The sequence below is a fragment of the Nelusetta ayraudi genome, unplaced genomic scaffold (assembly GCF_046127955.1).
Source record: "Nelusetta ayraudi isolate G7.1 ecotype Tasmania unplaced genomic scaffold, CSIRO-AGI_Nayr_v1 ptg000026l, whole genome shotgun sequence".
Classification (NCBI taxonomy): Eukaryota; Metazoa; Chordata; class Actinopteri; order Tetraodontiformes; family Monacanthidae; genus Nelusetta; species Nelusetta ayraudi.
In genome coordinates, this window is record NW_027466076.1 from 5,349,668 (window position 1) to 5,377,371 (window position 27,704).

General features: G+C 46.5%; 1 protein-coding gene across 2 annotated transcripts in view; it reads right to left on the minus strand.

Annotated features, from left to right (window-relative positions):
• Positions 1-27,704, minus strand: part of wdr7 (WD repeat domain 7) — a 75,250-nt gene that overhangs the window by 17,099 nt on the left and 30,447 nt on the right. For both annotated transcript variants that reach the window (XM_076029288.1, XM_076029287.1), the window contains exons 20-23: positions 26,221-26,339; positions 25,609-25,732; positions 18,608-18,721; positions 6,926-7,153 (exon numbers count right to left, since the gene is read on the minus strand). In XM_076029288.1, coding sequence (XP_075885403.1) covers positions 6,926-7,153; positions 18,608-18,721; positions 25,609-25,732; positions 26,221-26,339 — 585 coding nt within the window. The remainder of the gene's footprint in view (positions 1-6,925; positions 7,154-18,607; positions 18,722-25,608; positions 25,733-26,220; positions 26,340-27,704) is intronic.

Consider the following 27,704-nt stretch of genomic DNA (forward strand, 5'->3'; position numbering starts at 1 on the left):
GGCAGCTTTGTTCTGGTGTTGGCGATGGTTGTCTGCTTTGGAGCAACTGGAGGATTTTCTGTCATTTTTCTGGCATGAATGCAAGTTTTCCCAGATGTCAGCACCAAGGCCTTGAAAGATTGTTCAACCTCAGTGTGTATACATGGGGGCCCTTCAAACAAAGACAATGTCCATCCAAAAAGAAAGGAACCCTTCCATAAACCAATGGAGGGTAAAAATGCTGAAATAGGATTGTGGTTAAAAAAGAAAACAAAAGAAAGGAAGCATCCAACTCGTGTGCAACCCACCCCACCCCGTCCCATTGCACGATGGTGCTCACAGAGAGAGAGAGAGAGGGGATAAAGACGGCAAAGCTCGGATGAGGGTCACTTCCATCGCTGACCTGACATTTGAGCCAGTCTCTGTGGGGACACGCTGACCATTAAGACTCCAGAAAATATCCCCGTCCCTCAATAACAACCCCTCCCCCACAGATGGACACACACACACACACACACCCGGCAAAATTCCCCCCTGGTTTGTGTCCGTGCCTGTCTCAGCGACTGAAGCCTGAGCTGCGTAGCTTCTTGCAGACTCTTTGCAAAAACGCTTTTGGAAGATGAAGTCGGAGGAGGGGCCAGATTGAAAGAGGCAGATCGCACGGCTGCTACTTTGTCTCTGCGCGAAAATCACATTTCGCTCGCGTGGCACCGGCATTCGCTGGCGAATTACGTTGCCGTCCTTTGTTGGCGCGAGCTGGAAATTCTGCGGGGCGACTGAACCGGTCTGGAATCTTCAGCAGCAGAATTGTGATCAGATTTTAACGACTGCACATTAAGTGCGGCGAAATCTCCATTTCTCTCTGTGATGCTTGGAGATTTTGAGAGGAAACGGCAACACCGAGTGGTTACATTTGAGATTGCAGCGCCCTATCACTCTCCCTCCCCCCTCCTGAGCTTGCCAGTGAACTACAGTGGCCCACGCACCCAAACCTGGGCACCTCGTCCACGTTCTTCTTCGTTGGTTTATTTGATGACGCGAGCAGTCGCCCCAATAACGAAACGCTATGCTGTCAGGGAGCTGGATTGTCCACACCAGGCTTCCATAGAAATATGGCAGTGCAAGATGGCAGCTAACTGGGAGCACTGGGATTGATCTTTGGAGATTCTTATATATAAATAAGAAGCATTCTACGGGAAGGAAAACCAAATGACTTCTTGTATTGAGAGCGTACACTTTTATCAATGTCATCACAGGCAGTGTATTAAAGTTTTTACCGATAGAAAAATCATAAATCAGGCCAATTTTCACAAACTGGACCTTTACGTCCACATCAACTGTATTAGTGTCAACGATCCTAATTGTGATACTATGGCCATACTGCGGAGAAAAACACCATGTAACCGATGGTTTACTGGAAGTATTTGCGATCCTGCGGTGGCTCGGAGGGTCATCCAGGACTTCCAGACACAGGCGGCTAATCTCATCACCAGTATCTCCTGGCATTTCATCATCAGCCGGCCTTAAATGGCAAAACCCGCTCCGTTATTGGTTTATATCTGCTAACGCAGCCAGCGGACGGGGCTATGAGAGATATAGCTACGGGCTAACCAGGTTAGCATCACTGCCTGAGCCTTTTATGTGTACGTTGGGGAGCCAGTCAGCGCAAGCTGAGCACGTTCAAACTCCAACATTGGAAGCGGCTGTTCTGAACCTGCGGGTCCGCTGCCGCGACTGAAGCGGTCAGACGGCGAACTTTGACCCCTGGGCTCCGCGACTGCCACTGCGACGTGAGAAAAACACCAGTGAGACCTTCGGATCAATGGTGTTTTTGTTAAATACATCAATATACATACAAGCGCAGCACCATTAAACGCAAGAGCTATGAGGGTCTGCATGAACTGTGACCCCCCCCCCCCCCCCCGACTTGGTTAGCGGCTATTACAAATCAGCCAATGGAATCAATGACAGTCTCCGCAGCCATGTTTGCTTTTGCACAACAATTCTTTGGACAGATTTTCTGTTGAATGTAGTGAAACTGTCTCAATTCAACACACCGCTCCTGACGGTCTAATGATGACCTTTTCAGACCATCCTTTGGATAAACTGTTGGTGGGTTTGCGGGGCCAAGGAAAAAAAAAAACAAACTGTGCAACTGTTTGATTTTTGCCTCGTCAGGACGCTGCGCGGCTCCTGCCTGGACCTTTGAAATGTCATCTACATCCGTTTTCCGCACCGACAGCAGATCCACTTGGCATCATATGCAGATAAACTGATGATCGATGGGCCAAACTGACTTGGCGGTGGCCGCGTGGGAGGACGGCGGGGGTGTGATTTAGGGGTCACGAGGCAGGAGGTCACCGGTTGAGTTTAACCCCGCCCCTCCCCCTCCCCCTCCCACTCCCCCACCATTGTTGTGACATACGCGCTTGTCACGCAGCCAATCTAAAGCCTCCGACGGGCGGCAGGTCGTAGCTCAGTGCCGGCAGAAGCGGCGGCGACTGCGGCCCTTTGTTTGTGGGATTACATTTAACTTCTTCGCTGGTAACCCCACCACCACCACCACCACAGGCAGAGATTCTGAGAAATCAGCGCTCTAATTGGCAGAATGGGGACCTGCATCTCTTCACCCTTGGGGTGAGAGAAGGAAAAAAAAAAAAAAAAAAAGAGCGGGAAGTGAAAAAGATCCGAAGTCGGGGCCATTTCTCACAGCGGACGTCTTTGTTTAAAGGCAGGCAGGCAGGCAGGCAGGGACCTGCCCCCCCCCCACCCCTGCCCCACCCCACCCCCACCCCAACCAACCAACCAATAGCTATTGACAAAGCATCAGCCGGCCATAATGAGCTGTTAGTTAGGGCACTAAACATGTCACATTAACAGGGGAGAGGGCGATTAGAGCGGGAGAGAGGCATTGAGGGAGGGAGGTGGGGATTTCGGGGGTGTGGGCACAAAGTGTGAAACAGTGACAGGTTGGCCAGGTCTAAAGTTTAGCCGGCCGATTGGACCACTTACAGCTCGCTCTACTTTCTTCCCCCCCCCTCCCAGCATCCCTGCCCCTCCCCTTCCCCACCATCTCCCCTCACCCACCCACCCCTCCCACACCCCACAAACCTCACCCCCACTCCTTCCTCCTCTCTTCTTCTTGCTTGAGCTTAAATGAGAGGTGAAGGTAAATCAATGTGGGGGACTTGGTTAGTGGATGAGAGCCGGATCAGACCGGCTGCCGAGAGGAGGGAGGGAGGGAGGGAGGGAGGGGAAGAAGGTAAGTAAGTAAATAAATAAATAAAATGCGAAAGCAAAGAGAGAGAAAGAGAGAGTCGGTTCAGAGGAGAATAAAAGGCCAGAGCGGCTGCTTCAGTCGTGCACGTCTGCGGGATGGAAAAACCGACTGGAACGCTGTGAGATCAGGAAACAACGTGAAAGCCAGGTTGGATACGGTGCTGCTAAATGTGCGCCTGTGCACGGCTCGCTCGCTCGCTCGCACCTGAGCAGCCGGGCTGTCAGACGAGGTATTGACCCCGTAGGTAGACAACGAGTCGTGCACCTCTGCAGGGCGAAACCAGGAGCTCAAACCCAGGTTTCGCAGCCCGACATTAAATCCAAGATACGGCGAACAACCTTTCGCAAATCGTTAAAATGACTCTGACGAAACAGCGCAGTTCAGCCCAGTTAGTGCGTTTGGCTGAATGAACGTGCAGACACGGGAAATTCTGACAGAACCTGCAAAATGTTGGGCGAGGAAGATGCAAATAGGCCATTTAGCATGCGCAACGTGATCATTAAAGCGGAAACTGTTTGAGCTACAGACGAGAATTCTTGACATTTTTCCTTCCTTGACTCGCGGTTTAATCGTCTTCGTAGATGCTCAAACAAATGGCACGTGCAGTCGGTTGACGTGTGCAATCGGTTTTGATCTCGCTATCCTGGATGAGAGTAAATCAGGCAATGAGAATTGGTATCATTGGCATTTTCTTGTCACACTGCAAATTTGCATTTTAAATTTAGTTTGTTTTGCAGTTAATGTTCTGCAGTAACTACAGTATTATGTCACGCCACGGCCGACTCAGATTCCTGACTGGTTCTCGTCACTTACCACCTGACTTTCAGCTTATGTATAAAATGCCATCTATGTGTAAGGAAAAAAAGGGGGGAGGCATGGAAATGTGTGTGTTTTCTTTTTTGCATCGGTGGCCAAGTGTAAGCCGCTGGACATTCAGGTCACATGCTACGTGATTTATTGATGTGAAAACCCACTGGCTTCCTGCCCATTTATTTCACTGCAAACAAATCCCCTCGTCAAACTGGTCCTCACCCCAACAACGCTGCTGCTGCCGCTGCCGCTGCTGCTGAGGGGGAATCGGAAGGAACGCTCAGAGTTTACAAACTGGCTGCTCGTTACCGTTCAGTGCTCAATTATTCAAAATTTACAATGAAAAAAAAGAGAACACTCAGACTGAATGGGGCCTCGGCAGAGACACCTGGAAGGAGCTTTGACCTTTACTGGGAGCAGACCAGTTCACAGGCGGCTCCCTGACGTCCACCGTCTCCCCTTTTTATCCCGGCCCACCAAATGTCCCCTTCCTCCTGTTGTCATGCATCCTCCCTCCCCCTCCCCCCTTGCACTTACCCCCACCTTGCTGTATGAAAACATCAATCTATACCCCGCCGTATAGACTACTGTACCCTCACTCTCTCCGGGTGGACAGCTCTCATTCATCACACGCATGGCGCAGCGCTGTTTGCCAACAACACCGATCCATCTTTCACGTTCATAAGAGAGACGGGAAGGGGGGGGGGGAGATGGAAACAGGAAGAAAAACAACAGACTGAATAAGAAGCCTTGAAAGGAGGGGGGGGGGGCGGAAATGGAGCAAAAAGAAAGAGAAAAGCGTCGGCGATCCTGGGTGAAAACAGCAAAACACCTGAGGAAGAGACCAAGAGCCTCACTGAGGTTTGAATCAAAGATTGTTGCTTGAGGAGGAGTTTGTTATTTCCCTCCAATTTGTCCTGGCCGCTCTGTAGTTTGAACTGGGAACTGGCGGCTGGTGTATTGGTAAAAGCTGAACATACAGCCCATAAATACATTGATATACTCACAGTTCAATAAAAGTCATTTGGTTTTCCTTCCCTTAGAACGGCTCTTATATGTATATGAGAATATCAAAAGAGATCAAAGAGGCTCCCAGTGCTCCCAGTTAGCTTCCATCTTGCGCCACCACACTTCTAAGGAAGCCTGGTGTGGACAATCCAGCTGCCTGACAGGAAGTTTCCAACTTACCGTGAGCACTCACATCTTCAAATAAACCAAAATGAGAAGGTGGACGAGGTATCCAGGTTTGTACTCACAGGCCGCCGTAGTTCACTGGCGAGCTCAGAGGAGGGAGGTTACGGAGTCCCTCAGCGGGCTAAAGTGAAAAAGTGCCGCAATCTAAAATGTAAACACTCGCTGTCGCTGATTCTTCTTAAGGACGAGAGCTTGGCGATATAAGACGCAAATATTCTGTACGGGCCAACTGATTATTTCACGATCGATGTTCATCCGACGTGTGATCTGGCTTTAGGAGGAATTACAGGAGTTCAGTTAAATAATTCTAGTGCAACCTGGACTTTCATCACTGCGGCAAAACGGACTCAAGCCGATGAAAATGAACACTGGGGCCGGATGATCTCGAGACGCTTTGTCCCGGCCGCCCGGCTCCTATGAAGCACCGATGAGTTTGACAAGTTTGAATTGTTTGGTTGAGTGAGGAGGATCATGCAGCATCAAAACGTCCAAATGACACCAAGCCCAAGGGGTCAGTGAAAGGTTTGAAAATGGTGGCGCCTCGGCTCAGGGGGATCAATATTTTCATCTAATAACATGGACTTGAGGTTTTCAGGGGTTTCTGGGCGTGTGTGTGTGTGTGTGTGTGTGTGTGTGTGTGTGTGTGTGTGTGCGTGCGTGCGTCCAGTGAATCCACACAGGTGAGCTGACCGCTGTGTGCAGGGGGCCTCATGAGCAGCCTCACGGTCCACAGCCTATCAGCGCAAGCACAGGATTTGTCGCCGGGCGGATGCCCCCCCCTGGAGGCAGCCAATCAGAGGTCGGGGCAGCGGGACGGAAGAGCAGCTATGCTTAGTGCAGGTTTGATGCCCTCCAAGGTCTATCGCTGTAGGCACAGCATGGCACGGCCTGAGCTCAGTCAGTCAGTGTGTGTGTGTGTGTGTGTGGAAGTTGGTGCCAAGCTCCTTAAGGTGTCAAGCTTGGTGGGTGAAAATCAATCCCCCTCTCTCCTCACTTATAATCCAGCACTGAAGTTTTCACTTTGTCGGGTGTGTAGTTCAGAGTTGGGAGGGGAGAAAGAAAGAAGTCGACAGGATGAAAGGTCAGAGGTCATCCCACTGGCTCTGCGGATGTAACTTCACTATAACCAGGAGGAACGGATGAGTGCCAGTCATAAACCAGTGATGGTAGCGACTTTGTACCACTGCCAGATAGATAGACTGATAGATGGAGGGACGGATGGATAGATAGATAGAGGGATGGATGGATGGATGGATGGATAGATAGATAGATAGATGGACAGATAGATGGATAAATAGAGGGATGGATGGATGGATGGATAGATAGATGGATAGATAGAGGGATAGATAGAGGGATAGATAGATAGATAGATAGATAGATAGATAGATGGAGGGATAGATGGATGGATAGATGGATGGATAGATAGATAGATAGATGGATGGAGGGATAGATGGATGGATGGACAGATAGAGGGATAGATGGATAGATAGAGGGATAGATAGATAGATAGATAGATAGATAGATAGATAGATAGATAGATAGAGGGATAGATGGATAGATAGATAGATAGATAGACGGATAGATATCCCATCGCTGTTATCGCAGTGTGATCACTGACTGAGCTGAAACTATCGTCGTGAAGCGTGCGATCTGGTTACTCACACGTGTGTCTCGCCAGCGAGTAGTTGGACGACGCCCCGCTGGTCAGTCCGAAGCCCTCCGGAGCCTGGCCGCTGGCGCGAGCCCTGCCCGACCCCTTCGGAGGTTCGATCTCGGCGCCGAACTCGGCCCCGATGACCCCGAGCAGCACGATGGCGGTGGCCTGCTTGCGACGCTCCTCGTACGAGTTGGAGATTTTCTTGGCGTTGGGCGGCAGGTTGGACAGGCAGCCTGGTGGAACAAACACAGAGAGAGGGGGAAAGGGTTGGTCACACCGCCAGAGCTGTGTCACGCACTGAGTCAGTCCTCTGGGAGGACAACACTTCTCTCTTGTATCTTCCTCACGGTTAAAGCGATGAGAGGTTGACGTCACGCTGGCCGACGCGACGCTGCTGAAACGACAGCCATGAAAGCCGATAGTTGTCATGCAGAACTCAGAGAATATGAAGCACTGCTATGACTAAGAAGAGGATACCTGAGCCACCAGATCTTGTGTTTCCAGCTCTTTGCCCTCCTCTCCCTTAGTGATGTCACCAGCATCGCCTTTAAAGCTACAGTATCAAAGCTTTTAGTTCTTTATCTAAAACTAAAATTGGAACGCGTGGTTTCAAAATACATCACAGAGGAGCGTGGGGTCACAGAAGCTGCTCGTTCCGCTCCCCCTTATCAATTTATCATTTGCTGAGAATCAAGAATTTGTCATATGTGCACACGTGAGATAGAATTCTAACATGTTATTCGTTTTAATGCCATACAGGTATTTTCATTTCTCACTTTGATGTAAATAGATATCATATATCTGACTATAATATCAAAATCCTACATAAAATAATAATTATCACCTTAAAATCATCACCGGAAGCAATTTATTACCTATAGGAAAATGCATTTTTTTAAACAATAAAGGTGAAGTCTGGTCTCCCACATTAACACATGTCCCTGCCACACAACCTTTTCATGCCTTGTCCTCTACTGTTTCTGGCACTCCCGGTGGTTCTGATAAGCAGCGAAAGAAGCTGAAGGCTAAAAAGCGAATCAGCTCCGACCCCTTTAAATAAGTGATGGTATTAAAATGAACAGAAAAACATCACAGAATGTCCTGTCAATCATCTCAAGAAAAAAGAAACGCCCCACAACAATGAAATAAACACCATCGAATCAAAGCACCAGATTGGGATCACAAAATTGAGAAACCCACAGTTCATTCTGAAAGCTCTTATAAAAGAGAGGGAGAGAGAGAGAGAGAGAGGGAGAGAGAGAGAGAGAGAGAGAGAGAGAGAGAGAGAGAGAGAGGCTTATTCCCTCGTCCATTGGGAGCTCTTTTTTTCATTTTTCTTTCTCTCTCTTTTATTTTCATGGTGAAAGGTGGTTTGAAGAAAGAAAAAAAAAGCCAGCAGGCCTGTGAGCCTCCAGTGAGCCGATAACAACTGAGCAGGCACACTTCTATTGTCCCGGCATTAACCATTACTTACACAAACACACACGCGCTTACACACACACACACACACACACACACACACACACACACACACACACACACACACACACACACACACACACACACACACACACACAGCCTTTAGTCACAGTGCAAACACATACAGGCTGCCACGCGGAGGATTTTGGACACGTGTGTGAGTGTGTGTGTGTGTGTGTGTGGGCGTGGCCAGTGTATTGTGTCCACCAAGACGACCGCAAAATAACCTCTTGTGAGTGTGCGCGTCTATGTGTGTGTGTGTGTGTGTGTGTGTGTGTGTGTGTGTCTACACAGTGGGGAACTGCTTCAGTCCTAAGAGGGGGGGGGGGTAAGAGTGTGTGTGTGTGTGTGTGTGTGTGTGTGTGTGTGTGTGTGTGTGTGTGTGTGTGTGTGTGAGTGAGAGAGAGAGAAAGAATGAGAGTGAAAGAGTATCACAGTAGGAGATGAGAGCTTCTTACACGCCCTGGATCAAAGGCCCAAATATGGACTTGGTTTGAATTTTTTTTTTTTTAAACAACCCTGTGCACGTGTGTGTGTGTGTGTGTGTGTGTGTGTGTGTGTGTGTCTTTGGACGGTGCACACAAACACGTTTCTTGCCACCTTCACCATCTGATTTCTAATTCTTATTCTCTCTCTCGCTCTCTCTCTCTCTCTGCCTCTCTTTCTCCCTCTCTCTCTCTGGATGAGTGGGCACAGCATTATTATGGATTTGTACAAGTAGGAATAAGCGCTCATTGACCACACACACACACACACACACACACAGGCAGGCAGTAACGCTGATGAGGAGCAAGGGCTGAGCGAAGCCCCTCTAGGTGTGACGAACACAGCGGCGGGTGGAGGAGAGTGTGTTGCCATTGTGTGCGCTGGACTTCCTGTTGATTTCCATTTAACGCGGCGGCCTGGTTGAAATGACGGCGGTCGCTGCAGAAAACCAATGAAAGGCGGCGCTGAATGAAATGAGACTCCAGCATGGAGGGGAGGGGAGGACGGTGTCTCACAGCTGGCGACTCAGAGGACCAAACAACAAAAAGATGCATTTGAGGGACTCTTTCAGAGGCCAGAACAGCCCATAAACAGACTGCATTGGCAGCTTGGTTTGGCTGGAAGTCAGTTAGAAGATAAATGTTGCTAATTAGGAAGACAATCTTAAAAAAAAAAAACTGCCAAACTTTCATGGCAACTTGAGGTGTGTATGGACGCAGTGCTTTATTGTCTTAATTATATCAAGTTTTAATTTTTGCAATATCGATCAAGAACTCCAGATTTGCAGTAACCAAGACTTTACTGCTGAACATCACTGATGGAGTTCAGAAGATACAGGATGTTAGATTTTCTACTTCATACATACAAGTATGATCAATTGGGTTGCATGTTATGTTATATGACAATTCTCTTGCCTTCAGCTTTTCACACTTTGGAAATATTACAACTCTGTCGGGCTTAAATTGCTTCATGGTAAAATATGAGGGTCAGAGAAGCTCTCCTCCACACGAAAAAGCTAAATTTCTAGAAGTATTCCATTAAATTGTGTCTTCTGTGATTGTCCCTCAGTCTATTTTATCAGACCTCAGGAGACCCTCCCCCAAGATTTCCATACCATATCCTGGTGCTTTTTTTTCTCTCTTTTTTTCTAATGAGATTGCTGAAGGCCAGCTGTCATTTGGGCGAAGGCCCAGCGGCCGCCTCTGATAAATGGATTATAGATGGCATCCATCCCGAGGCTAGACTGGGCCAGTAGATAACAGAATTACAGATATCAGAGTCCCAACCAGAATCACTAAAAAGTTCAGATATACAGAGAAAAGAGAGTGAAGAGGGAGAAGAAACAGAGGTGGAATGTTTCTCCGAGAAGATCAAACCATGTGTGATTTCATTAGGGAGTGGCCTCAAGTGTGGATCCTTAATGACCCCTTTAGAAACTGACAGAGGACGGCCGGATGGAAGTGGAGTATATTCATTATTAGTGGACTCGGGGTCGAACGTGAGTGGCTGGATGTGCATTAACGACACAGCGTCAGCCAGTCGGTGGCGTCAAGATCAACGAGGGTGCAGGTGTTCCCACCAAAGTTCTGCTGCCACGCGAGCTTCTTCACGGCCATGTTAACGTTTCATGAGATTCACGTCAGAGGTTTTGGGATTAACTCTAAATGGGATTTCTAATCTTTTCTTTCTTTGATTTTGCGGGTTAAAATTAGGATTCTGCAAACATGCTCTCTTATGCTACAAGTATTGACATAAATCTTAAAGATCCACTTTTTTTTTTTTTTTTTTTTTTAAACTTGTATTTTCTTACCAACGGCATTCACAACTTGATGTCGGTCGAGAGATGTTTTGTTTGAGTGGTTACAACTTCTACTGCAGAACAATGCTGCTCTAAGCTTCCAGCAGCTCCTTCCTCTTTCATGAGACGGGAGCTGCACTGTGGACACTCATCAAGTAGCATCACTTCCTGTTGGCATTTGTTGCCTCTCGGCCCGTGCGGACGGGCCTGATTGATTTTTGAAGCCTATTGATCGGCTACCTTCACGACTGGCAGATCTATTATAATGACATTGCATCTAAATCCTATTTGTTGGCCAACCTGCTCCAAAACATAACCCAATAATCTAAAGAGGGGGACGGATGAGCTCCCCCGTGCACTCGGCTCGGCTCGGCTCGGCTCGGCTAAATCTTCATAAAAACTATGGACGGATTAGGATGGGAAAAAAATGCTTTCTGGGTGAAATGACATTATCCAGAAGGGAAGAAATCTATAATAAAAGGACAGGATGGTGTAATGCAACAACCTGTGGAGCCCATGCAATCACAGTAAAAAAAAAAATATTTAGTGTCATTAAAATGAAAGAAACCTGTAAAAAACAACTAAAGACGAGAAGGGAAAAGCTCAAATTAAAGGAAATCGTGTGCATGTCTTAAAAATTCAACACTACTCTTGTCTTTTTTTGAATACTTTCTGAAATTGTATATAAATTAAAGGCAATTTGGCCAAACGGGGTTTAATTTAGCTTTGTACTTGGAGCACACATTCACACGTCTTTACTTTGGAAACCCTACAGAGAAAATCAAAGCCAACTCCTTCCCACCCTTCCCTTCAGAGATACAGCCCCAACATCTTCCCATGATATACCTCAATCCAGCCTCCATTGGTAATCAATTGAAGACTGGTAAAACCTGATCACCAGGGACCGTGGGAGGGGATCAATACCGGCTTGAGGATGAGAACCAAAGGAGAAGGAAGGAAAAGCTAAACAGCATCTTTTTGGAGATGGAAAAGTCTGAACTCCAAACTTATGTATAAATAGGTGGGAACTTAAAATGAATGAATGAATAAATAAGTATTCCTAAAGCCTTTAAATTCCTACAGATGGGGGTTGAGGGAGGTATTTGAAACAAAAGGATGCTGGAGCTGCAGCAGGAGACACTGTCCTTACAGCAAATGTCAAGGGACAGAAAATCTGGGGGAAATAATTGAAAAACACAATTAAGTTGATAGAGAAAAAAGATTTGGGTCCTGAAACGGTGGCTGCCCTTCCAAGCAGGCCCGAGTCCATCTGAAGGTTAAGTGTATTTTGCCATCTTAAGACGGAACGCAGACGGAAGAGCTATCTGCGCTTGCTAAAAACGCAACGCTTCAATTAGATGGTGCGGTCGGGGGGGGCCAGGAGGTCAAGGGGGTCCGCGTGAGATATCGCCGGCAAACTGGAAACAAGTTTGTGAGCCAGGGAGCCTGGACTCCCAACTGTTGATTCCTCCTCCCGGCTCATCACCCATCGCTCCTTATGGATTATTCTCCTAGACCCCCAGCAAACCGTCTGACAGCCTTGACCTTTAAGTGGAGATAAAATTCCAGAGAGCAGAGCTGCAGTCAGCATCTGGACCTTACTGGCGGCGTCTAGTTTTATCCGCTTCCATTCTGGGTGTATATGTGCTTCACCAGGAAGTGACATGGTTAGAGTGAACTATACGAGCCGAATGCTCCGTCAGTGAAAGAACTCAAAGCAGCAAATATGCAATTTTACTTCATGACTATACGGCGATACGGAGAGTGTTTAATACCTCCCAGCCAGTAGGGGTCACTATTTGCTGGTTGCTTGGTTGACAAAGCTAACCACAGGGCCATGCAATTGTGTTAATGAAATGGACAGCGTGGCAATGGGGTAATCTTGTGAGGGAATAACTGAATACAAATGTAGAAAATCCTCTCAGACGCAACTCGGTGAAACATTTTCAGCAAACTACGATACAACTGAATATAAGTATGATTTCAATTAACATAGGGACTGATTTTGACCAGTTTCTCCCCCTATTCTTCTAATACTGTGCATCAACAATGTCTTAATCAGCTCCAGTCAACACTGTCCCAATAGTCAAGATTCCCTGCATTGTATTTTCTCTTATACTGCCAAGATCATATTTGCAATATATATTTACATTTATATGTATGCATGTATATACATCTGCATATATGTGTATATATACACAAATACACACACACACACACACACACGTTTATATCATATCATTTTTTAAGGCACTTATACTGACCCTCAAAGGAGGACATTGACATACAATGCAGACTGACAAAGAGCTTCTTGAGGAGCCTTGAGGAGCCTTGAGGAGGCTTCTATAGCAGCCGACCTCCTCCTACCACCACCAGAGTTGTACACACTCCTCCTCCTCCTCCTCCTCCTCCTCGGCTAGAAGAAGGGAAGGGCAGACTGCAGCGCAGGACCCTCAATCATACCAAGTTTTCACATAGCATCAATGTATTCATGCGCAGATTGGCAATATTAAAAGCCCCGGGTCATATTTTTCGATCTCCCATTATCTATTATGAGTCTGTTTTACAGTTCAATTTGCAATCTGACAGCTTTTTAATACAACCAATATTTCCAGCGTTCTGCTGCTGTCAGACTCATCCTGTTAGTGGGATGATCTGAAAAATGACTCTGGATGTTCATATTGCTAATACAGTAACAGCTGAGGACCACTTCTTCACAGAGTGGAAATGTATTTAACTGAAGCCATCGCAGCTCAGTCGCACAATGCCTTCCATCCACACCAGTCAACACCATTTGAGAATAAGGGATTTTGGATTTGGTACAATATAGAGCATCACATGACAAGTGAGCATCAGCAGCAAGGAGAACACGGTTTTACCATCCTGCAGAGTGTATATTCATAGATTTAGGTATTTTTCATTCCTTCTTTTACTTTAAAAGACTTAAATCATAACAACACACTGCGCTGCAGAAGGTGTTGCACTGCTGAGAAACAGAGCAATGAAATACAAAAATATGCTGCTGAATTTTACATGGAGGATCAATTCAAGATGTCCGGCTGATAATCCAACTGAATCAGGCCTCTCGGTGAAAAGGCAAATTATCTGAGAACAGAACAGGGGAACATTTTCCCTGAACCGAAAGCTGATGGGAGAGGTTCAAAGTTTTCATCTAAATCCACTCAAACCAATAAGGTGGGAAACAAACAAACTAAGGAATACTTATTCACCTATATTCAATATTTATTTTAGCCTCATTCAATTTATGTCTGAAGATTTTAATCATCATTTTTAACAAACGCACCCGACATCCTGAACGGTCAAGGAAGGGACAATAGCTGCCTTGCAAAAAATCAACACAACTGTGTGAAACTGAAAAGGGGAGCGAGATCAAACCGACCAACTGCTCGTCTTGCAGACAATTAGCAAAACGCACCGAGTGGATTAACACCAGAGTCAAACATCTCAATCAGTTGGTGGCACTGCATTGAAACAAGCCAGAAGTCAGCAGCAGTCATTTCCATCTGCTTCCATCTACGCTTGTGCTCAGGCTAACGGCAACCTGGCACGTGCACACGCGCGCGCACATACACACACACAAGCCCAAGGCTAGTGCTTTATCTTTGTGACACATTCATAACCCTGACACACACACACACACACAATACCGCCGTCTAACCCCACCCCCAATTCATGTGCACATTACCCTACTGTCCACTCAACCATAAGAGAGAGGGGTGCGTGTGTGTGTGTGTGTGTGTGTTATTGTGATTAAGTGGGGAGGTAAAAGGAGTGCATGCAGTAGACACATTTAATAATAATAAGCTGTGGATTTTTATATTTGATGTTTCTGCAGTTATCAAAGCAGCTTCTGAGCACTGCACTTGTTTCAAGAAAAAATAATAGACAAAAAAAAATCTAACAATAATAATAATAATGATATGGTCTTTTTTTTTTTTTACACTGAAAAACTATATTAACACGGCATTATAGACTTTAGGAACTTGAAAAAAACAAAATGATCTTGTGCAAACGCTACAGGATTCCAATTTTTCTTCTTATTTTCAGACGACTGCTGCGAACTGGAGGGAAAAACCTGACGGTGGAAAAGTCCATCGTGGAAGCTCCGGCCAAGCGGTTCCGTGTCGTTGCGTGTCAAGTGGATATTGTCGTTTCTCTCCCCAAACCACAGACCTTAATAACAGTCGGACAATGACCTCTCCGGGCTTCCTGTAATATAATACCATTCCTACATAGCAGCTGTGTCCCTTGCACTGTGTCACAGCAAAGGGACACAATCATCATAAAATCACAGCTCCGACCATTTATCTCTTCATAAGTTCAATCTGTTGTGATGAGAAATGTGATCTGACCCTAATGACCTCCAGGCCCCCGCTATTAGATTAGCGGAGGGGGCTAGCATTACAGCTAACCAAATCACAATCGGGCTAATGACACGGCGAGGTGAGGGTCAGTCTGGCCTTTGAACTCTGACCTTTCATTGCTGCAGCTCGTGCAGCTCCTGCCTTCCCTACTCCTTCCTTCCAACAGTGCATCCTTCAGCACTGACTACCTTTACATGCACACCTTCATCCAGCTGTGCTCTAAATGTGTCTGTGGAGACTCGTTTATCCAGGTAGAAAGTTCTTCTTAAAAAAAAAAAAAGGGTTTTATTTTAAAACACTGGACGTAAAAAAAAAAACTAATTTAAAAACACAAGACGTTTCTGTGTTCATGGTCTACAGGAAGTAGCCCTGGCAGTTATATAATGAAGGTCACATATTAAGTGTGAGGAGTTGTTCATCTCTCTGTTTTCAGAGCTTTGAAAAAATGGGAAGGTTTGAATCCAGCTGCTGCCTAAGGGAGGACACGTGTATTCAAAGAAGGGGGAGGCTGGGGAGGCTCTCCCAGCAGGGTGGGGACTATGACCTCCCTGGGGGTCAGATCTACAGATGAGCTTCTCTCCCCCCCCCAGCGTGATCAGCATCGCACTTGACATCAGCCACTTTGTCTTATCAGCGCAGGCAGCAGCAGCAGCAGCAGCAGCAGCAGCGGCAGGCCGTGCATTTCACACCCAGGCCATCAGTGACATCATGTTCAGTCCACCCCTCAAGTGATACACCCCATAATATCCTCAATATGACAGTAAGGCTCATAGAGAACCACACTGACACATTACATCACCGTCATGGAGACGATCTAGTGTGGTGAAACATAGGTCCCGGAGCATTTAAATCATTGTTACTGCTCATTAACTACGGCTGCCGCTGTTTAAACATCAACATAAAATTCAATTTTAAGAGAATAACTTTGTTATTAGTTCCAAGTAAGTCGAGTCCAGCGGAGAAGAACCTTGCTGGTCCTGATGGTGAACCAGTGGCGAACAGAAACCATCATTCTACCAGTCTACAGACTCTAGAGTGGGCTGGAAAAATTGGAAAATCAGCTCTTCAGAGGAATCTCCACTTGCACAAAATATCTGGAAGCAGTGTCCACTACTTTACGGTGAGAATGTTCCACCTCACTGTTGAGTGTGCAGAGATCAGGGTGCTTTTCAGCAGCAGAGTGATGGCGAGGCAGCGGGACATGACAAGGGCGTCACATGTCGGCGTGTGCGGCCCAGTGCTGGAATGATAGACGACTACGGCAGCAAATACAAATGTGACCCCCGGAGGCTGATTTGCCTCCGAGCGAACACACAATGCACCGCCTCATAACAACAACAGGGAGGGTCAGGAATTATCATTACCTTATTAAAGGCACAGGGTGACTGATTCCTATGCCAGAAGGGGGGGGGGGGGGGAGACACGGGGCACTGACAGGTTTGTTTTCTAGAATTTCACATCGAACGCCCTCTGCTTCTAGAAACTCCTGAGCCAGACGAGCTGCTCACGACTCACCGCAGCCTTTACATGTTTCCTCTCCTCCACCAGCAGGAGGAGAAGAAGAGCTTGCACCACATGTTTCCCTATAGAAAGGTCACAAGGTTCAATTAACAGAGGTAAAGGCTTTGTGCCGTGTGTGTGTGTGTGTGTGTGTGTGTGTGTGTGTGTGTGTGTCTGCAGACAGAGGAAGGATGAAGATGCTGTGGAACCTAATGACATCCCCTGACACTTCTAGAGACCTAATTACACAACACACTTTAACACAGGTGTGTGTGTGCGTGTGCGCGTGCGTGTGCGTGTGCGTGTGTGGGCAGAGAGAGACAGAGACGGAGACGTGGTCTGGAAGGTGTTGCAGCTGTGGCACCAGGCAACAACTGTTGTCATCCATGCATCCTGAGCCCTTGAGTGACAGTTAAAGTGTGTGTGCGTGTGTGTGTGTGCGCGTGTGTGTGCGCGTGTGTGTGTGCGTGTGTGTGCATGTGTATTTGTCAGGGGAGACATGGGGCTGAAGTGATGAGTCTATTGCCGTGGTAACAGCCTGCAGCTCGCTGATTCTCTGGCTCTGCTACATCGCTCGCGCCTCTTTTTCCCCCCATTGTCACCTTTTTGTCTCTCTTGTTCTTTTTCCCCCCCTTTTCCTCTTCTTCTCCCCTCCCCCGCCCTCCTCGTCGGCTCTTTGCCGCCCTCTTCGTTTCAACGACGGGACGTGAGAAAAAGCTGCAACTCTTCCAACAATGATCGTTGACAAGGACGGCGATAAATTCCGCACTACGAAACACCGTCATGGTTATCCTTATTCTTTGAATTAAACAACCTTTTACTTGCGAGTTCATTCTTTTTACATTGTGAGACAACTGATGGATGTAGTTGTGCGGGAGTACGTTTTGCTTGGCCGAAAGTTTGGGCTCTAAAGGAGAGAAAGAGAAAGGAGGAGGAAGAGGAGGGGAAAACCGGACGGGTATTTTTTCTCTGCACAGCAGCAAACATTCAGACAAACAGATTTAATACTGCCGAGTGAATGAAAAAACACAGCTGTCAATAGCGAGGGGGGCGGGGGGGGGAGGGAAAATGAGCCGTGAGAAATGATAAATTGTCAGGCACATCTGCGATATCGACTGAGCGAGGGAGTCTGAGAGAGTCTGAGAGAGGGATGGCGGCTGCAGGGCGAAGGAAGCTGGCCGAGGAGAGGCTGCCCTGTTTTCCTAATGCGTCAGCGTCGGCAAGGAATTCAACTTCCCTTCCGTCTCAACCATCATTAATTACACACCATGGTGGTGGCGGCCACGCTCACATGAAAAGAGGAGGCAGTCCAGGAAGACGGTATGAAAGAAAAAAAGTGGAATAACTGAGTTTTTCTTCCCTGTCTGTCTGTCTGTCTGTCTGTATTACCTTTTTGGGGAAATGTGACAAAATATAAATGGACTGGAAAAGTGTCTCGAAATCTGCCTTTTTTTTTTCTCACTCTACCTGTATGAGACACAGGTGTCAGAAATTCCAAGGTGAAGAATACTTCCCAGTGTGTGTGTGTGTGTGTGTGTGTGTGTGTGTGTGTGTGTGTGTGTATGCATGCGTGTGTGCATGTGCATTTGAAACTGTGATCTGGAAAGTATGAGTGCGTTAAAACACCAAACTGCTCTTAACACCATGCAGGTGCCAGAACACCAACATGAATCTGGGCTGTGTGACACACACACACACACTCACACACACACGCACTCTCACAGCGTGCCAGCCTACTACATCATACAAACAGAGAGCCACTGTAGAAAGACTCCCAAATGCAGCAAAACATTCATGATGAACTAGTTGCAAATCACACGTGTCTGCACAGATCATGTGACCTATGAAGGCTCTTCCTGTTAACTGGATTGTATCACACGATATATGTTAATGTGTTCAGACAATAATCCCAGATTATTATTTTTATTTTTTTTTTTTCTTCTACCACTACAACCAAGGTGTTCAAATTCCCAGACAAGCCGAATTCCCAATTCGGACTTGATTCATTACACAAATGATTGAAGATTTGATGAGCCTACCTGCTGTGATGTCATCATCTGTCACATCCATCTCCTCCTCAGGTGCCTTGGTCTCAACTGGCTGAGCCTCAGGAGGAGGCGGAGCCGGGGTGGAGGGTTCGGGGGTCGTTCCAGCTGGTGAGAGACAGAGAGAGAGGGAGAGAGAGAGATGATTTAGCATTAGCCATTTGTTATCTTGACGTTGCCATTGACATTATTTGCAAAATTTCGATTTCATTCACAAAATTTTCGTATTTTTCACGTCAACTTTACTCTTGAACTTTTGACTTTAATCTTGAAATTTCAGCTTAATTCTCGAATTGGAAACTTGGGAGAAAAAAAATCTATCTGAATTGTTTTTCCGTTTGTGGTTAATAATCCTAATCCTCTTCCGTACCATCGCCATGAGAATAAAAGAAAATACATCAAATTCATATGGTGCGTCCAAACTTTTCACTGGTAGTTTATGTCAGCGGCTAAGAATAAAAACAAAAAAAATAGAAATAAGCAGAAACTTCCCACAGATACTATCTGCTTCTGCAATTTCTAATGGGCCTTTTCTTCTTCATATCCTGCCATTATTAAGTTTGTCTGTGGGCTCATCGCACCGCACCGCGCGTTGACTTCTAATTAGACGACTAACGGTCCTGGTTAAGTAGCTAATTAAGGCTTATTGGGCAACCTTGTTATCTGCAGTTAATGGAAACGCAGCCAGATCCCCGCTGTCGCCCATATTTAGTGTTTTCATTTAGCCTTTATCTCTCAATAGCCAATTAAAAGAGGCTTTTCATTAGCGGCTGGGTTAATGAATTGGCCGGCCCTAATGAATGAAGCGAGCAAAGGTAACAGAGCCTACACCAGGCTAATCTCTGGGAGCACACACTCTAATTAATACAATGGAGAGAGACACACACACACACACACACACACACACACACACACACCACCGTGAGCAACGAACAGCACCGGAAAAAGGTTGACGTCCCAAATTATATCCTTAAAAAAATGAAAGAAAGGAAAGGTTAACACTAATGTAGGCGAGTTCAGGAGACCCCCTGCACACCAATAATAAAACCCCTTGTAATTACACTCTATGTAATTACATTGATTAATCCTGGTTAACGTTGTGCTTCATGTTCCAATTAACCTGCTCACACACACACACACACACACACAGACTGGCGCGGGGCTGACAGCTCCACCTAATGACTGGGCACGGCTGTATATCAAACACATGCACACGCAGCGGCGCTGACAGAAGGCCAATACGCCGCCCGCTTGATTATCCATCTCAAACATTAAAGTGATAAAAACTTAATTGAACTTAATTAAAACATAACTGATGCTCCGTCGCCATTGGACAAGAAGACTGACTGATGTTTCTACATAAACACGTGCCCCTCCCCCGCCGCCCCCACCGCCACCCCCGGCCCTCCCTGCCTCTTAATTCAATTTGAGCAGCAGACGGGAGCTCTGCTGGCCCAGCCAACGGCTCTGGGGGACGAGCACCGAGCACACCGAGCACACAGAGGACAGCCAGGGAACGGCTGCGCGGCAACACACGCCACCTACTGAAAACTAAAGCTTGGCTCCTGATGAAAGACAGACAGACAGAAAAAAAAGATAGAAAGAAAGACGGACATAAAGAAAAGGGAACCAAATTATATTTGGGAAACTTTTTAAATTAACATTTTAAATTGATGAAGAAACAGCGACATCCAGAGGTGACATCTTAGATTGCATCGTACGTCACTCGCCCTCCCCCTCCTGAGCTTGCCAGTCAACTACAGTGGCCTGCGCACACAAACATGGATATCCCGTCCACCTTCCTCTTTGTTCTCTTCTAGCACAACCTCGTGACATCACAAAGGGCTGATTTTATAATTGGGCTGACTGTAACAAGGGTGACAAGGTTTATTCTAAGGGCTTAGTGGTGCAGCCCGAACAGAGCAGAACAGAACCGCACTGAGCACAGGTGGTTCAGCTTAAGAGAAAAAATGTCCAGCCGGGTCTGATTCTCAACGGTGCTGCCACCACCGCCTACACACGGCGGGCGGGCGGTCAGCTGATCCCACACAGGTGAATCTGCGTGTGGAAACAAAGCGAGCGAGCGAGAGAGAGAGAGAGCGAGAGAGAGAGAGAGAGAGAGGAGGAAGATCTGAAAAAACAGCGGCGATGCGGAGGGGGAGTGGAGAGCGAACAGCACGCTGGGAGTTGATGGAGGGAGGGAAGAAAGGAGGTGGGAGGAGGGGGAGTGAATGGAGGGGGGGGAAGTAGCGGGGGAGGGGCTTGATTCATGGGGGACCGAGGGGAGCTGGGTGGGAGGAGGGGGCGTTCTGCCCTGATCCAAGGTCAAGCTTGTCATGTCAGCCATGACACATAGCTCCCAGCATGCCTTGTTAACCTCCAGGATCCCGACTCCTCTCTCCATCTCCTGCCCTCTCTTCTCCTCTCTTCTCTTCTCTTCTCCCTCTCCTCCTGGTTAAACACCGAGCCTCCCTCCTGCCCTCCCAGTCGTCCTTCTTTTATACCCTGGTTTCTCTTTGATAAGATTCTTTCCTTTGACTATTTTGTTCCTCTTAATAAGTTGAATTCTTGTATGACCTATCGCCAAAATTCTTTTTTTTTTTTATTTTTACGATGAATCTTTATCGACACCATTTATTACCTTTCTGCACAGTAGTTTGGTCTTCACCTCCACAAGTTTATATAATTGGTTATGAATGCTGGTGCCAATTGTTCTTTTAAAGATCCAGTGTGCAAAATTTGGCTTGATTAATGATTTTTAGATTGGTAAACGCCTAATATACTCCCCATAAATAACCATTAATAAAAGTCTATACTATACTAGTACAAGAAAAGTGGCAGCTAACTAGGGGTTCCCTACCCTGGTTAGCTGCCACCTTGCTCTGTACTGCGCTGTGTTTTTTAAGGAAGTCCTCCTCACAGTGGCCTAAATAGGAAATGCGCTTTCAGGCAAGCTTTCTTAAACATTTTAGACACAATGCACCTTTAAATTCTCTTTACTATTCTTATTCCGTTGAACATGTTGCGGTAGTTAAATGTCAAACAGTGCCAAGTCATTCAGCGACCAAGTTCCATCCTTCAACGCTTCAGCAGGGACGTTTTTCCAGTCAGCAACGATAATTTCTTTAGAAATTGCATTTAGTAGATCTAATCTAATACGATATTCAAAGAGTTCATTCCTCAAGAAGCAATTTCTTCACAAAATAAAACTATCAACTAAAATATTGCTAAATTAATCTGTTTTATTGTTTAACACAATGGATGGGCAGGAACAGCAACAATTAGAGGATAAATCAGAAGCGAAGAAGCAATGCCCCAGATGCAGGAAGAAGAAGAAGAAGAAGAAGAAGAAGAAGAAGAAGAAGAAGAAGAAGAGGAAGAAGAAGAAGAGGAAGAAGAGGAAGAAGAAGAAGAAGAAGAAGAAGAAGAAGAAGAAGAAGAGGTGGTGGTGGGAGGAGGAGGAGGAAGCATCTCTTTAAGTGGGACTGGGCGATCCGGGCAGAGAGCAAACTGGTGACAAAAGAGAGAGAGGAAACGGCGATCAAAGAAACAGCTGTTCGCACACAGACACACACACAGTTTGACCCTTGAAAGCGTGTGTGTTGAGGCGTGCGTGAGGCTGGACAATGCTGGCGACTCTGTTTAATCAAGTGTGCGTGAATATGAGTGGAGGTTGTGTGGAGAGCCCCTGTGTATCCAATGAGCTTCCCTCCACAAGGCTTCCAGCGCTCCCTGCTGCTCTGCAAGTCTTCCACTCCAAAGATTAAAGCCTCGCAATTGTCTTTCATTGTTTGCCATTGCAATGTCTCAGCAACCCATGTAGTTAAAGTCCAGCTGGTGCCGGTGGCTGAGATCAAATGAAATGGCTCCGTGTTGTTCCCGGCCTTCATGCTCAGGCATCTGGGTCCCTCTGCCCAGCTCCGCCCTCTTCCACTTCCACTGAGATCTTGCTGATCCACCTTGCCAACCTCCATCAGGGAGCGTTTTCAATCTGTTCTATCACTACATCGGATGCCGAAACCAACCAGGCTTCACTTTAGCTGGGATGACGCTGGATTGCGACACGCTTCACTTAAAAAGACAAAAACAAAAAAAAATTTGAAGGAAATGACTGAGACCACTAAAGAGAGGTTCATGTCAATCACATTTCAATCACTTTGTTGCGCCTTTCAAGGGGCTCTCTACCAAAGCTGGAGGGCTTGAAGCTCCAGTGTGTAGAATCTGGCCTAATTTATGATTTTTTGGATTGGCAAGCATAATTTAGCACCTGTAAATATATTAATAATAAAAGTGCAATAAGCAATAAAACAATAAAAGTAAGTTTGGTTTTCCATCCTGAAATAAGCCAATGAAGAAGAAGGTGGGCGTGGTATCCAGGTTTGTGTGTGAGGGCCACTGTAGTTCACTGGCAAGCTCGGGGCGGGAGGGAGAGAGAGCAAATGAGCACCGCAATCTAAAATCTGACCACTAGATGGCAGAGTCTTATTCCACCAAGCAGTGCAGGCTGGTTCGGTAAAGTACTACGGCTACGCTTTGATTTATTCTGCGTTTCAACGGCTACGCTGTCGCCCATCAATTTGCTCTCCTACACCACACAGATCTTTCATTTCAAAGAGAGTCCGTCTGTGTGATTTATTTCACAATTCTTTCAACCAATACGTACAATATGTTAATGCTTGGAAGCCACGGGGAAGGGTTTAACAAAATGTTAATGGTGAGATACGACATTCAGGGAACCATCCATGGTGTAAACCCATCAAATTGCATGCTGTACCGTGTCAAGCCAACCCGTACTACTAGCCCGAGGTTGGGTCGCTACTCTTGTTCAGGGCTACTTTTTAGCTTGGACACAGGGGCGAGTCTTCGTTGCCAACAGTTGTTTGTTGATGTTGGTTGTCTCCAGTTTAACACCGAGCTGTGAGATTGATATCGATGTTCCCATCACAGTCTTGGAGAGAGCTAATAAGACTTTTGCCCAAAATGCTGACCTGCTCCTTTAGGGTAAAACACAGTTAATTAGACTCAGCAAGGTGGATGGAGACAGAGTGCACACTTGATTTTCTCTCTGTTCCCCCACCGAGTGCAGGTCAACAACTCCGTGCCAGCCTGCTTTCTTTGTGCTCAAGCCTTTTAACAAATTCCGGGAGCGCTAAAAGGTCACGGCCATTACTTTGTATGTGTCGCTCAAGCGACAGTGGGACTCTGTCACTGAGTCAGTGACATTTCCTGGGCACTAAAAGCTAATGGTTAAATACAGGTGTCTTGATTCTAACACCAAACACTCTCTCGCTGAAGACGGGGAGGGAAAAAAAGGCCAGACAGCCACGAAAACAACAGCCGAAAAAGTTAAGTCTCTCTAAAACGGCCACTGGTGACTTCATAGTTGGTCTTTTGTTTTGTTGAAACAGAGGAATACAGATTTTTTTTTTTTTTTTTAACCATCAGTGCCGGGACTGGATGACTTGCCAGGATTACTGCTATATGAGCGGATACTGGGTTTTTTTGGAGACTGTAGCCTGAAAGGTCCTGGAAGCTCTCAACTACACATCTTTAACACATTGGATGTTCCCATCGCTGACGCACAAGGCTAGACGTGACACAAGCTGTGATGCCATGACTGTTTTTCGCAAAATAAAAGCGACATTTCTAAAATTTCAACCAAGTACAAATGCGACTTGCAGGTGTTTCCATTGAATGGTGTGAAGGTGGAGCTCAGGTTGAGTCGGGGTGGCGCTGGCGAGGTGTCAGGTTGTGGTGGCCTCGAAGCGGCACCCCACGGTGCAAGGATGAATGAAAGGATGGATGAACCAGCTCCTCAGGTGACTGTCCCGCTGCCTCAGTGAACTATGAAGCCGCACTGGAGGAACTTCAGGGCCCAACACGTGGCCATACAATGGCGGAACACGAGAGAAGAGGGTTTGAATTTGACTTTCCAATACACGGAGATCATTTCTTTGACACGGTTACAAAGGACGTTGGCAAAAGGATTCAGCACATTCCCCACTTTGCCAGAACATTCCAGGATTTCCAGGACCAGCGGGAGTCATCTTACTGTCGGTTCCAGTCCCGCTCTGCAGCACACGGATCAAATTCAGTGACCCTTTAACCTCTCTCTCTCTCTCTCTCTCTCTCTCTCTCTCTCTCACTCTCTCACTCTGTCCATCCCTCCCCCTCTCGCCGCCGCCATCCTCTCTCCTCCCTCGTCCCCGGAGGTCACCGACCCATAGCTCTCCCCCGCCCGCCGCCTCCCCCCCCCCACCCCCGTCTGCGGTACTGCTGCGGTAACACAACACGGACTGGGGCCCGTTTCCATGGCGACCATTCCCCTGAGAAGCACCGCAGCAGCCTCAGCAAGCACAGGCACACTCCTCAACACACACACACACACTTGCGCTCTATCTCTCTCTCTCTCTCTCTCTCTCTCGCTCTCTCATCAGGGCTGTTTCTAGTAAAGGAAGGTGGAGATTCACCTTTCTTCCCATCAGCACATCTAACTATAGACAGCAGACGGAGAGACACGGGACTATAGGCTGCAGACAACAGCAAGGAAGACAGTACAGAGGGGAGGGAGGGACGAACGGATGGACAGACTTTTAAGTTCGACTCAAAGGGGCCGCGCTAGCTTCCCTCCGCTAGCTTCACTTGTCGTGACACTACGAATAAACACAGCTGATTTTGAGATGAACACTCGCATAATAACGCACCTTGAGGTGTCAATTATCTTACAACCCCGCAGAGAAAGATGGAAGTGCAGCTCCGCAAGATCTGTTTAAAGGTCCAGTGTGTTAAATTTGGCTTGATTTAGGATTTTCTTCTCATTGGTAAAAGCTTAACATACTGCCCAGAAATACAATAGTAAAAGGCTATACTCACAGTACAATAAAAGTAACATGGGTTTCCACTCCTTTTAAAAAGGAGGTAACCAACGTGAAACCCAAAAACCAAGTGAAGGCGAATTCCTTCCGACCGTATCTGAAACATTGCGAGGTACTTACGGGAGCTGACCGAGTCCACATACTGAGGCAGGTAGGGAGCCCACAGGTCGATGGTGTCCTTGCGACCCGATTGGCCGATTCTCCGCAATTCAGCCAACAGCAGCGCTTGAGCTGCTTCGCGCACCTTAAAAAGCAAAAAGACGAAATGGTGTTAACGGTCCAGCGTGGTTGATTTATGATTTTCATATTGGTACTAATATATATATATAAGAATATACATGGCAGTTAGCTGCCATCTTGCGCCACCATATTTCTAAGGAAGCCTGGTGTGGACAATCCAGCTGCCTGACAGCGCGTTTGGTAATTACAGTGAACGCTCATGTCCTCAAACAAACCAACGAAGAAGAAGGTGGATGAGGTGTCCGAGTTTGGGCGCGCAGGCCACCGTAGTTCACCGGCAAGCTCAGGAGGGGGAGGCGGAGTGAAATACGCTGCAATCTAAGATGTCACCACTTGATGTTGCCGTTAGACCATTTTGTTCTTTAAAAAACGTGAATAATGTTGATCCTATGAAATTAATTATGCAGACTCAGCTAGTTGCAGTGTGGATGTTCTTGCATCCTGTGTGTGTGTGTATGTGTGTGTGTGTGTTTGCCTGCATGCGTGCCTTACCTCCAGACAGCGATCCTGCCACCTCCTCGCCAACATCTCCAGCAGAGGAGGTCTGTACTTGTCCAGGCCCAGGAGGTCAGGGAGCATCACACAGTGCATGGCAGCCAGCTGACTCCAACCTGCACACACACACACACACACACACACACACGCACGCACGTGCACGGACATACTGTCAAAGAGAAATACGTGACTACATAGACTACAGGAGGCGCCAGCAGCTGGCCCTATGTTCTAAAGCATCTTTGCATGCTCTCACACAAAAACCACACTGCTGTCGTATAAAAAAAAAATTCCTCTGCTTGTTTTTCAAAAAACAATTTGAAAGTCTTGAAAATGTAAAATCATACATAGAAAGTTGCTACTATTCGCTGCTACCCGAAGTCGGTGTGAGGTTTGCACGAAATCGCCTGAACTTGTAACTAGCAAAACTCTCTGATTAACAAGAGGGTCGGACAAAAGACCTTCAAATCTACATGATACAATTACAATCCCACTTGTCGCTATGCCAAACGACAATATGTGAATGCACGATATCCCACATACCAGGGAAAGCTTCCTGAGACCCTTTTTGCAACTGGTAAACAGAATGACAGTAGAATAGAAAGTGGGGCTCTTCAATGTTGTGTGTTGTTGGGTGGCAAAAAAAAGAAGGAATGGTTTCTATTATTGATTTCAATTCCTCTATGTACCAGGTGCCACTGTCTGCCATTGTTAGACACGTATAGACATTGTTAGACAAGTGCAGAGTGCCGTTTGTGTCATGCAACCATGAAGGTACTAGATAGGGGCGATCGTCAATAACAAGGCAACTATCGATCAGGATGGCCATTGAATGATACTTTGTGTGCAACGATTCTACCTCATCCAAACATTGTGGAGGTGATTTTTTTTTTTTTTTTCTAGAACACTGATCTTTTAAGACATTACATATAAATTGTTCTTCAATTATGCTTTTAATATAAATTGCATGACTATTTTTGTTCTGTTTTAGTTGTTTTTTAACGGAGAATATATGAGGGGGGGAAACGACGTTGAGCCACTTTAAAGCAGGGTAATAATCCATCCATTGATGATGACTGGACAGTTAATGTTTCATATGTTAATCAATGAAATCGCCAACTTCACTTTTTACATGCCTGAGACTGATATCAGGAAGTAAGCGACATGACATATTAATAAAAATCATTTTATCATCTATCATCAATAGGATTATTCTGTAAAACCACTAGCTAGTGATAGTTTGTGTTACTGTATCTGTGTGCGTGTGTGTGTCCAATTAAGGCCCACCCACTAAACACAAACACATTTCTGTTTATCGGAAGAAAAAAGGACCGATTAAGTTTCCTTTACATGAGTTCACCAAAGCGGTTTGTTTCTTTTCTTTGTAAAGACTGAAGCGTTTTTTTATATGGCAGCAGTGCGACTTCATAGCCTTGCACACACTGTAAACTTGTATTTACAATGCGCACATGCATTTCTAA